Genomic DNA, 12,938 nt, shown 5'->3' on the forward strand with positions numbered 1-12,938 from the left:
CATAATTTACACTAGAGAGACTTAGTGGTCCATCATTATGCGGACGTCAACGATAGAACGCGCGGATAATGAAAGAGGATACTGCGAGAAGTTGTTCCATGTTTACCGGGTAATCTCGTACCTGTGCCGGAAATTTTCGGCAAAGCGGTCGAAATTGTCCGCAGCTCTACCCTGGCAGTAGTTTCGGTACGTCGTCACACACATGTTTTATGGGTTATAGAGGCCTACTCAGCTCATGGGTAAATCTACTCCAAATCCCTTTTGAGAACCCCTTTCCTGCGGTGCACATACTGTGGTTCTTCTGCACATTGACGTCGAGACCTCGGGAACAGACTTCGTCGCGTGACTTGCTTGCCAACAGTAATGGTTGTTGTCAATGGATTAGGCATCTGAAAAGATACCATGGTGGGGAACGCACAGGAAAACGCCGACAGACAAGGGTAGTTTTACCAAGGGTAGCACCATGGTGGCTTTAAACGAACACGCTCTACATTTGCCTTGATTTCTGGAAATATAGTTCGTGGCTTTGCTGTATACTGTTAGTATATCACTTATCATATGTCTTACCACGACGTTGTACATTATTCACATTTTTAAAAAATGCAACGAGCTACCTATACCGTATTACAAATAAGAACAAAATTCTGCTTGCATTCGCGCATGTTCGGGTCTCCCTGCAAGCAGTCTATAGCAGGACTATGCAAGGACTCTGAAGTCGGGCAGATCGCACGCTGTGGTTAAGACTCGGTGGCTGGCTGAAAACGAAAACACTATGCAGCGCTAGCTTTGACGTTTAGCTTTAGCATCAGACTGCTACATGTTCAAGGCAGCGGAGCCGCTTGTGGACGTTCTTTCAGTGCAGTTTTGCACATTCCAGTGGTTTATTATGTGGTGCAACACTTCGCCCCAAGTGATGCCAAGGAAATGTTGAAGACAATTATTTTATCTATTGAGAACCTATCTCAAAAAGTATGATACAAAACAGGGCATTTAGGAAAATTCACATTTTGTCTTTGCGTAACGGCCTGGTGTGTGGTTGAATGAACTTTTATTATTAACTTATTTTCATAGTTAGCTAATCATTAATTTAAAATAAATGAAGTCACCGAAGCAAATATTGGCCCCCCAAAACCTCGCAGACTTCTCCGATAGAGAAGGCTCCCCGGCACATTCCGCTGTCCAAATGACTTCCAAATTTCGGCGAGTGTCTTTCTGGCAACCATGATAGCGAAAAACCGCGAGACGAGGGACAAAAAGGGACACACAGCAGGCGTTGTGTCCCTTTTGTCCTCCGTTGTGTCCCTTTCGTTGTTGTGTCCCTTTTGTCCTTATTCGTACTTTGCCCTTTTGTGACAATTTTGTCCCTTCAACGCAGTAAAGATATGCAAGGAACTTTATCACTACTTCCACTGCTATGGATACTACTTACATTACTTCGTTGCTCGGATAACCACCACCAATGTGGACTACCATTTGAAAGCTACAGATTTGTAATCGAACAAGTTTGGAAATACCTCCTCTAACGCTTCAACAGACCGCGTCGCGCCATCTACAAGGAGTCACTTCATATACTGGTATTGATCCCCTGAGTCCAAGCGGTATAACGTACGGCGCGCTCACCAGGTGGCCCCAGCCGAACGATGAGAATTGGTAGAACGTGTCCTTGTCCCTGTCAGGGTTGCCGGATTGGGCTACCTGTAACAAAATTGGGCTACTTTCGGTTTCGTTTGGCGTCTTAAGAACGGACAATTGTTTGGACAACATTTGCCGCTTGAGTCGATCCCTGTCGTATGAATGTGTGTATGAGTGTGCCAAAATGTAAGAGTGAAAGGAGGATGAGCGAGTGAGAGTGACTAGTTTGGCCTAGAGTCACTAAATAAGCTACGCTTCATCTTAGCTTATTTAGTGACTCTAGTTTGGCCCTTCAGATGACGCGCCCTTGGAAGTCGATGGGGGAGGTGTGTTAGCTTAGCTCAATTGGTAGAGCCCTGGACCGGTAATCCAGAAGATGTGGGTTCGAGTCCTACAGCTGGCTTTCATCGTCTTAAGAACGGATTTGGCTACTAGGCTATTTTTGGCTACTCTTCTGGGTTCCTACTGAGCAATCCCGCATAACGCAAGGAAAAGATATTTACGGGTTTGTAAAGCACTCTGAGGAGCTCTGAACATATTACTCTTTAACTTCATATCTTTCTGCTAGCCGCCCTCTTGTATATTTCATACTCCTTTTTCATTCACTATATCATACTCTATACTAAATGCTACCTCAGTGTAATCTATATTATTATATACAACATCACGTCATATAAAGTCAACCCTCGATTTATGAACACCCTCGGTTCCCCGAAAAATCGTTCATAAATCGAGGGATTCATAAATGGAAAATTCCGTTAACTGAGTACTATCGAGCAAATGGAACAGTATTTCCGAGTTATTGTGTTTATAATGCCATATATTGTGTAATTTTGCTTTTGACCATGCCTTCTGCTGTATCAATCTCACATAGAACAGACGTTAGCGCATTCACACTCTGTTTATTATGCAATACTAAATTGTTTCATTGGAGAGGAGAGATGTCACCCGGAAAACCCGTTTGCTGTTCGGCTTTGGAGGGGTTAAGAACCGAGGGTGCAATACCTGGAAAACGTTTTGTCCGTTCAGGCGTCATTCATAAGACCACGGAATAATCCCTTTGAAGGTTTCTGTTGACCTCGGAACGACCCGTTCATAAATTGAGGGCAAAAACGCTGGGCAACTCCTAGTTGGTTCCCAGAAATTCCGTTCATTATTCGAATATCGAGGTTCATAAAACGAGGTAAAAATGAATGGAAAAGGTTTGGTTCCCCGTGCTCGTGTTCATAAAACGAGGGAGTTCATAAATCGAAGGTTCATAAATCGAGGGTTGACTGTATACTACATGTAATAAATTCCATAATTCCACATATAGGGCGCATTCCCTGTGTAGAGTTCGGGAGAACAGTTTCCTACAACCGGTGGGACTTGATCAGTACTAGGAACCAGGGTTGCGGAATGGGGCCACCAATTCCATTCTGAGGAATGGAGATTGGTGATAATTCCATTCATTTCAATTCCTCGGAATGAAAAGGTATGGCCAATTCCCACTTCTGGAATGGGCTTGACAACCCCATTCCATTCCGTTAATTCCATCAATAAAAGAAAAGGGACCCGTAGCCGCACTGGCTAGCCCAGCAGCCACAGGGGCGCCCAGATCATTCCATTCGAATTCCATTCCTGCGACAAACTGCCTACTTCCATTTCCATTCCATTCCTAGGACAGTTTCCGCATTCCATTCAAACTCCATTCCGAGCTGTGATAAATCTGGAATCATTCCGGAATCATTCCAACTCCGGAGTGGCAACTGCGCAACCCTGCTAGGAACGTGGATCGCAATCATTTCAGGCATTTGGTCAGTCAAACTCGCCACAAGAGGCAAGGTGAAACAGCAAAGGTAAACGTTGTGAACCGTTGGCTACTTTTTGGCTACAAAAAATATGCCTGGTTGGCAACATGTTGGTTACCCGAGCTAAAAAAATTGGCTACGTGCAGCTTGTGCTATCTGGCAACCCTGGTCCCTGTGCGTTCTCAATCATGGCTAGAATTCTAGGGCCAACCCAAAGGCGGTAACTTCACTGAGACTCCTCCTCAACAGTAGCTCAGGACACAAAATAAAATCCGACATATTTTATCATGTATCACCGCACGGAATACTTTTCTTATCACCAAACATTGCACGACCTGACGGGATTCATTCGCGACCCGTTCTTGCACTTGTACACCGCAGCGAACCGCCGATAATTACTCAGCGGCAAGTTCACTTTATATCTGGCTGGTATTTTCTCTTTGAAGATAAGCTGCCGAACCATCGTTTCGTTCCGCACGTCTTCGCAATATCCGATGGCGTAATTTATGAAAAACAGTTCGTCGCTGGTCAAGGTCGTCAGGGTCGGTAAACGGAACCCCGCAGGCTTCCCCCGCTGAGCAGGGAAGGAGTTTACGTAGACACGATAAAGCGGCTCCAGGACAGCGTTGTCCCGCAGGATGTCTTCGAGGAACACGTCAGTGTCTACGGCATGGTCGATTTCATTGGAGATCACGTCGCTGTACTGCCGTAGAAAGCAGAAAGACGTGTGGGCGAAGTTGAGGGCGGTCTTTCTGCTCCACGACATGCCGTTGTCGTGGGCAACCTGGGTATTGTTATGGACGTTGCAAAAGAGATTGGTGTATGTCCTTGTGTCGGGGCTTACCTTTAGTGTCATAACAGCAGAAAACAGTCCGCGTATGGCGTAGGGTAAAAATCGAGGGACGTGCATCGGTAGAACGTCCTTGGAATGCATCAAGAACCCCACCACGCCGTAGGGGAGAAACAGCGCATTGGATACGGGGTCATACCTGGAATACAGATTTCCAAGTTCAGAGAAAATTAAACCCTCATGGTCCGAACGAACTGTAGCTATGGTTTCACACCACGTGAGGAGAGGTTCCGCGTTTCAGCCTCTGTTTCCACGTTCCATTAATAGGGGCCCAGGGAAGGCTGGCTACACTGCTCTCGGACAAGTGCATGTGATGTCACGTGACTTCAGCATAAAACAGGGTTGACGTTGGAGCGTTTAGAGGCAAGACGACGAAACATGTCTAACATGCTATGCAGGAAGGGAGTTGCCTCAGGACAGAAGCCGCCGATATTTCGAACATAGACTGTTCTTCTTCTGGGCACAGTCCTCATCATTGGCATGGTATTTAAAGGCTTAGGGGTGACGTGTTTAAAGGTTCATGCGAATTGTGGGTCAACAGCCCGGAGGGAAGAAAGGTTCCGTACGGGCTTCTACGGCCGGAGTGAATGGCCGCTTTGTTAGAGTGTGGAGGGGATTATGTGAACGTAGTGATCTAGGCTACAGACCGGTTAGAGAAAAATGGAAGGTTCACGAACACGTGGGCGAAACGGGACAACAGGCAAGAATTGGCGAGCATAGCGAAAGATAAGGAGGTTAGTGGTTACGTGGGGATGCGTGGGGTTACGTGGGGACATGCTATGCAGTTCGTCTTTTTGGCCTGCGACGAATCTTCTTTTCCTTTTTAGCTTTGGCTCATTTTTTCGTGACATATTCCGCTCACCTGTATTCCGGAAGTAGGTTGCTGATATCGTGATGCATCAAGTAGGACATATTCTTGTGGAACGCGTTCCAGTACTTCCTTTGCACCGAGACCTTCATGTGGAAGTAGCTCTCGACAAGACTTCGCTCGTTCAGCATGGGTACCTCGACGAAGTACTGGTTCAAGTCCTGCTCGGACTCGTGGGCATCGAGGAAGCTGACAGACACGTTCGCAAGTTTCTGGAGGGTTACGTTCTTGTCCTGGGATGTCATCCAGCGAGACCCGCTCAGCAGCCTGATAAGGGCGTTGTCCAGGCTGGACATCAAGCCCCGCAGTTTCTGCTTTGTGTCCACGTCATTAAGAAAAGGAGACGTTCGTTGGAGAACGAAAGTCAACGCTCGGTCGAACACCTGGAAAACATAGAAGCCCATTCCTTCTCCATACTATATCTTGTGAATACAATGGACGTTCTATGGAGATTCTATAGAGGGCGTTTTTTAGAGCATTTACAGGTCTTCATAAAAAGAGGTACGAGAGCAACGTAGATGTCGTTTTTGCAGTTGAGTTACACGGCCATGCAGACAACCTCTTGAAGAGAGTATGTAACTACGAGATGACTGATTACAAATTCATTAATTAACACTAATTACAGGATTTCAGGCAACAGCGAGACAGCAGAATGGGAGACAATCCTCTATTCAATTCTTAAACAAATCATGGAACGCGCGCGTTAGTTGAAATAGTCGTCGCCAAATTTTGAGATGCAAATGAGCCGAAACCGAAACCGTGCCCACCGGGAGCACAGGGAACACAGCTCTCGTGCTACGTCAGAGGGTCACGTGCTCACCTGGTGGCAAGCCCAACCGCTTTGCGACCCAGATAGGCCTCCGTCGACGAAGATGATGCGCTTCAGAGCTGGGCTGTTTTGGTTTCGGCTCATTTGCATTTGTGTAGCGAAATTGGATGTTTCATGACACGTGTTCGTTTGAGTATATAGATGGGTAGAAATCCAGCGAACCGGTAGACATGTAGGAAGGAAGTTGCCGCAGGACAGAAGCCGCCGATATTTCGAACAGAGACTGTTCTTCTTGTGGGCACCGTCCTCATCATTGGCATGGTATTTAAAGGGTTAGGTGTGACGTGTTAAACACGTTAAACACGTCACACCTAACCCTTTAAATACCATGCCAATGATGAGGACGGTGCCCACAAGAAGAACAGTCTCTGTTCGAAATATCGGCGGCTTCTGCAATGAGGCAACTCCCTTCCTACGTGTTCGTTTGAAGATAAGAATGGTTTCCAACAAGGATTGTGCGCCATTCTGCAATCTTGCCTTTGCCCGAAATTCCTTAATTAAAGCGTTCATTCATGAATTTTAGGCAATTAGTCCTCTTGTAGCTACATACTACCTTCGAGGCGATGTCGGCCTGGCTGTGCAACTCAACTGCAAAGACGACACCTATGCTGCTCCTCACAGCTTTTTTTTATAAAAAATTCTGTAAATATCGAAAAAAATGCCCTGTATAACGACAACGTTCGATGACATACACAGTGGACCTGGAGCTAGATGGGTACAAAGCGAATGTCAGCACAGTTCCCCCTGAAGTCTGCCCAGGACGCATACTAACCCCCTGTCCCCCACTCCTTCCTGCTGTCCTCTCTCCATCTGTCCACGTCTGTACGCCGCTCATAGCCACAGTTGCTTCGCGGCCCTAACACGGAATTTAAAAAAAATAGATGGGTACAAACGCTGACTGCACATGTGAGGGATACACAGACACCATAGGCATGGTGCGGAAAGAAACAAACAGGGTGATAAGAAAAAAAATGAAAAAAAAACGTGCGCGTCGTCTCCGTTCCTTCCTTGCGTTTGTCCCATGCTGCTTGTTTCTTTCCACTCCATGTGAACGTACTAGCTACACTGCATTTTTACGCTTGTCCTTTCAAGATACGAAGATACCTCCAGACAGGTGCGATAACCTAAAAGGATAGAATAACGACAATTTCTTTTGAGTCAGTACGGGAATGTGATGCAGAAGCGCGGCATAATTATGACGTCGGGGCATCTGCATCCATACACTTCAAGGTTGTTTTCGATCGCCTCGTTTCTATCCATTCAATTATTCACATATCTCCCCTCATTAATTATTGAACGCCGCTCAAACTTTCAATTCGAAAACGCGGAATTCATGAAAATAGCTCTCACATTCTCAACTAGTTGTACACAGCTCTGAACGCGTTCAGAGCCATGCCAGCGCCGCCCCTTGACAGCCAAAGGCACCAGGAAATCGGCCGGCAGTAGCGGTGACAGAGCCAACACGAGCCGGTACCCCAGATAGTTCAGCAGGGCCTCCACAGGAAAACCTCTAGTGAGTCGAGAAAGGCGTTGTAGGAAGCTCACAGATCGCACGACGACTTCTTCGTTGCCGCTGACTGCTGAAGTCCCTTTCAGGACTCCGTTCATGTAGGTCACCCAGTCCCAACGACGATGCACGGGCAAACTGCTCAGACGCACCTATTAAGCAAACGCGGTGTAAGCCTTGTTAGTTGTGTGAAAGTTGATGAGCACTTGTTACACGTGCAAGTTGCTCGCGTGGTGATATTAGGTGGCGCTATGTGCATACTGATATCAGGCAGCAGAAAACCCAGACCACGTGGCGGAACCCTCTCTCGCTGCCTCTTTTGGTGTACGCTTAATGTCGTGCAAAGAAAACTTCGTACTCTGGATCGTGCCAATATTTCGATTCATGTTCTATACTAATTTGTGACTCCCAAGCCTCCATGGCGAAAGCAGCAGCGCACAGGTGATTGTGGAGACGGTATAGCACAGGTGCAAGACAGTCGACGCCCTGCCAAGACGCTAGCAATTAAAGACCTGTGCCCATGAGGCGTTCTGAGGGGGGCGAGAGGGGCAGTCGCCCCGGGCACCTTCCCTATAAGGGGGCGGCAGACGGAAAGTATGGACAGCACGATGGGCAATAAAGGGACAGCCGGCATAATTGTCACCCGCAACCCCCAAAAATGGGGTTCAGTGTTGCTCCTATCAGCTACTGAAACTAAAAAAAAAGAAGAAGGGCGGTGTTGTAAAAAAACGCACATGTATCCTCATTGTTTCACACTAGAATTGTGCGACCAACTACTGCAATTCACACGGATACAATTTTTCCTTTCGAAGTTGTTTCGAACAATTGTTTCTCACGATAAAGCAGTTGTTGTTGTAGTCGTTGCTGAGCGCGTTATTTTGGTGCGCCGAGCGCGCGACTGCAACGCACGAGACACCGGCGACGGTAAGGCTCAGTCAACTGGCCCCTCACCCGTCTTCACCTCGAAAGAGCATTTTATCTGAAGTACAAAGGCGGGAGGGAGGGGTGGGCTTCAGGTTTATCTTGCCCGATGTGGACTTCGAGATCGCGACGGCTCTGCCTGTATCTAAGAAAAGCCGAAAGATCTGAAACCTACCTGGAATAATGTGTTGTCGTTCGGCACAGCCTCAACTGCACGACTCAATGCTCGCTCCACCTCCAGGATCCCGTCCACAATACCGACAAACCGCTTTCCGCCATGGACCAAGCGAACGGCTCGTGTGACCAGATCCCTGTACCAGTCCATGGCCTTGCTCTCGTCCATCAACTCGTGAACAGGCAGAACCAACTCCGCCTGGCCAAGGAGCACCTTAGGCCTAGCTCCAGGAGACAGGTGAAGACGGGTCTCAAGAAATGGAAAGAGCGCCAAAGAGCCTGCAAGCTTCCCGGCAACATGAGCCACGTTCTGGCGTGAGCGTATCGACTTTTGGTACGGCCACATCTCCAAGTTGAAGTACCTCAACACGCTCGCCAACGATGCATTCTCGTGTCGACCTTTCGCCGAATCCCTGACACAGTTTTCAATGAAGAGGACGATCTGGTGGCCGAAGTGATGTCTGTTCTGTTGGATATGGTTCCTATCTTGCTTGAGGTAAGCCGCACCAAATTGCTTTAAACCCTACAAGAGCAGGTGGGGAAAGCTGCTCAAATTATTTCTATTTGACCGCTCATCGTCAGCTTCGTGAGGTGTTTACGTAGTAGTAACCACTTACCACCACTTAACCACTGTTCAACAAAACGGAAGTTCCGTCGAATAAACCATCTGCCGAAGTATTTATGTAGTCAAGTCTACAGGGTACAGCTCGCATCAGATTCAACTTGAACGTCATTCCGGCCTGCGGACCCTGGCGGCGCTTAGTAGAAATAACGGCGCAGGGTGTTTGTCATCTATTTAGAGTTACAGGGGGTGACACTCGATATGAAGGCATTGTTTTCTGCTAGGCGCTGCCAGGGTGGCTCTGTTCCTGCTTCGCAGGCTGAAGCAGTGTTCAAGTTAACTATGACGCGAGCCGTATTACAAGGTATGTACGCGCTCACAGTGGATAGGTATTTCTAAAATGAAAAAAAAAAAGGTGTTTGAATTACATTTTCTCGTCGCCCCAGGGACCTCTGTAGCAGCTCTTTCTTCCTGGTATTCAAGGAAAGCAGGACGGAGAAAGCACATCTTTTTAAAATCGTGTACTGAAGGAGGCATTTCCTTCTTTTAAAAAAAATTCTGCCCACAGTCAGCGCGGACAACTTGGTTGAAGTACCATGAATAATATGGTAGCGTTCTATGGAACATCAGCTCTTCAGGGCTAATTATCTATCAGGTCACCATCGTCTCAGTGAATCCGTCCCGTATACCTGGTAGAGGTATCCGGATGTCTGGCTCAGGTAGGGCGCGGAGCGCAAGTCTCCGGCATACCAAGAGCTGGAACATACGTAACCATAATAGTCTTCGCAAGGGTCGACGCTACTGTCCAGCTTGTCCTCATAGTAGTGGGCTTCCATGTGACAGACGGAGTCATTGCACAGTAGGTGAATGTTGTCTGTGTTCTGTGCACCCTAGAAAGAAAACAGAACGTCCCGATTGGTGTCTCGTGCGCATTATTACGCAGTCGTTCCAGGTAAAGCGGACAACAAGATATTTTGACCAACAGCTGTGCGTATATGGTAACTTTAGTAACTATACTATAGTACTATAGTAACTTTATGCTACCCCTGTTCTAGCACCTCATGGGTCACCAATAAAGGTGCATGGTTGCGCTTGACCACGTCTATTCTAGTGGAAACCTGGTCTTCCGCTGAGTGCCTTTCCGGGTTGAAGAAGATCAGGTAGTCGTCAACGAAGCGAAAGACCTGGAGTTTTCCATCTGTGAGGTGTTGGTGCACAGCTCTATCGAGCTTGCCGAAAAAAAGATCACTTAGGATGGGATTCAACAGGACCTAATGCACACTCGGCATTTTTGTAGGTAGGAACGACCTCCCAACGAATGTCGGTGAACTTAAGTGGACCACTATGGAATCGTAAGTTGTGAGAAACGGTTCTTGCCTTGCGCGTGACATATACGGCTGTTAGAGGCGCCGTTACCACTACGAAAACGAAGGAAACCGCCACAGCAATTTCTCCAAAGGGGCGGTTGGGCGGCCGTGGTGGAGGGACAAGGTTCAAGTCGGCGCACTCTGGAGCGTCCACACCTGGACTGCGGGTCGCGGGACTCATCGCGGGGCTCACGGCCTCGCTAGCAGTTGGACATTCACCCTCGTTTGTGTCAACTGGAGCGTCTGAAAAAAATAAAAAAAGAAAATTACCCTCGCGTTTAAATACGACCTACCAGGCTACAGAGCACTTTCTGGTGACAAAATATTCTTTCCACGTTTCACCGACCGTTTAGGGGAGACGCTGCCATTCGGGTGGGATCGTGACTCGAAGAGGGACCACCTTCCATGCTATTCATCGAGGAGCAGAACCGTTGATGTACGGAACAATTTCTTCTTCTTCTTTGGGAAGGTGCAATTATCCTTCACATATTCCTTCTTCCTCTGTGACCAGCGATGCTCGTGACGACGGCGCTGTCTAACATTCACAATGAAAACACCGCCCTTGGTAAAAAAAAATATCCTCTGGTGGATGAAGGTCAGAGAGAGAGGAAGAGGAAGATGAAAATATGGACGTGTTGAACGTGTTGAAGACAAATAAACACAATGGAACAAATGATTTTATCAGAAGGAAGAGAAAACAATGGATAAACGTACAAAATTAAAATTACTTTGCTCAGGAGGCGGGGCAGGAAAGTCTTAGGCCTGAACCACCTAGAACGCCTTGACGGTTGTGGTACGCTTGCGCCCTCTTTGCAAAGCGGGCGCAAGTATCGAGGCACCCTAGCCGGCTGTGCTTTGCCGCGTGCCGATCGTATTTCACTGGACAGCCGCTAGGATACGACAGGCCTGTGTGGTGTTTGTCCTACGTTTAATTACCTCATTCACTACGTTTCTCGCTTCCCCCCAGTAGCGGAACACCCGTGGGCGGTGTTGGATTGCCTCTTTGATGACTATCCTTCTGCCTTCCGGTACGGTGACTTAACAATCGGGAGACACGAACTGTGCATCCAGCATAAGGAACTGTACCGCCATGTCTCCGTACGCCATCGAGGAAATCCCAAGAGAGGTATCTGTCTCACCACGCTCAAGACATAGCGTGGTCTTGAAATCAATTCCAACCAGCAGATAGTTCAGCTCGTGCGTCACTCTTTAGGCGATAATCTCAGAAACACTGCTTGCGAAACGCTTGAAGAGCGGCAATCAGTGCCTTAACAGCTGCCTCGATAACGCAACGGCAACGTAGGCGATGTTACTAATGACATCTTCGACTGGCAGCCCCCGATCGCTCTGGAGCGCTCCCTCTGTCTTTGGCAGGTCGAAGAGAACGCTCTGACAAGAGCTTCGGCAGTTGTTTCTTTCCTCCATCTTCTTTGTTCCTACAGCTAGGAGTGCTCTGGCTTAGAGCATTGGTACCGCCAGTCGGAGTTCAACATGGTACGACAGTCAGAACATGGAACCGAAAAGATAAGAGGAAAGTACCCGCCCGAAGGGCGGAGAGCTCGTGAAGGACGCACTTGGTGGCGCAGACGGGGGACTGGCAAGAGCTCTAGGAGACAAGCAGCTGGAATGGTTTGGTTGGCGTGGCATTAGAGCTTCGTTTGGTTTGGCTCTTGCAATAACCCTTGCTTTAGGTTCTGGTTGTGTAAGTTTGACCTCTCTTATCTTGGCCTATTGGCAACGTACTTGGAACAGCCGAGTGGGAGGATTTTCCCACAATTGGCGCCCAACGTGAGGGCGTTCCCTGTTTGCAAAATGCTCCGGGAAGAGAGGCCAAACTCCAGTGCCCGGTGCGAGCGACCAAGTGCGTGCATCCTCTTTCTCCGTTCCTTCTTTTTTGACCCTGCAATCTTGGCTGAAAAGGTTATACCTTGACAAGACAGGAGTTTCGTCTATAGTGTGGCCCTGGACCTTGTGTTGTCTGTGCTACAAGTGAAGCTCAAGGAATATACGTATACTAAAATAATACTAAAAAAACTAAAAATGAATATACATATAGACAAAAATGCAGGCAAATCTTTTAGGGGTTGCGACACCTTTCAGCCTCTGTTGGATTCCCCATCGAATTAATTTCATTAGGCACCACCAAAATAGTCAATGCATCAAACAATATTTCGTGTACGTTAAGCCGTCTACCCGCTACACAGTTTTCTGTTAGCTATATGTGGTTAACCCACAAGGCTTTCTATAAAGTTTCTGTTTCAAGCTATGTGCAAGGGGTAACATAGTGACATAGCAGGTACATGACAAATAGCAGGCTAGTAGCATCCCCCTTGTCCTGCGTGGTTAGAGAAACAAGGATGGGCAGGGAACATATTGTCGAACATTGATGATATTTGAGCAGGAACGTGGATCCCAACAAGGCACAAGTCCAGGCAAAA

The 12,938-nt window shown here is 47.7% G+C and overlaps 1 protein-coding gene across 2 annotated transcripts; it reads right to left on the reverse strand.

Moving 5' to 3' along the window:
• Positions 1-3,688: 3,688 nt before the first annotated feature.
• Positions 3,689-11,113, reverse strand: LOC135393493 (neprilysin-21-like). Of its 2 annotated transcripts, XM_064623902.1 has the most exons (8): positions 10,847-11,113; positions 10,511-10,743; positions 9,823-10,023; positions 8,573-9,094; positions 7,320-7,628; positions 5,135-5,523; positions 4,267-4,411; positions 3,689-4,206 (listed from the first exon to the last, which is right to left on the reverse strand). In XM_064623902.1, the coding sequence occupies exons 1-8, from the start codon at positions 10,914-10,916 to the stop codon at positions 3,739-3,741; spliced, it is 2,337 nt and encodes a 778-aa protein (XP_064479972.1). In that variant the 5' UTR covers positions 10,917-11,113; the 3' UTR covers positions 3,689-3,738. The 2 variants fall into 2 exon arrangements, with proteins under 2 accessions (XP_064479972.1, XP_064479973.1); XM_064623903.1 differs by lacking the exon at positions 10,847-11,113 and having other exon boundaries at positions 9,906-10,023; positions 10,511-10,611.
• Between the last annotated feature and the right edge of the window lie 1,825 nt (positions 11,114-12,938).

The sequence above is a fragment of the Ornithodoros turicata genome, chromosome 4 (assembly GCF_037126465.1).
Source record: "Ornithodoros turicata isolate Travis chromosome 4, ASM3712646v1, whole genome shotgun sequence".
Classification (NCBI taxonomy): domain Eukaryota; kingdom Metazoa; phylum Arthropoda; class Arachnida; order Ixodida; family Argasidae; genus Ornithodoros; species Ornithodoros turicata.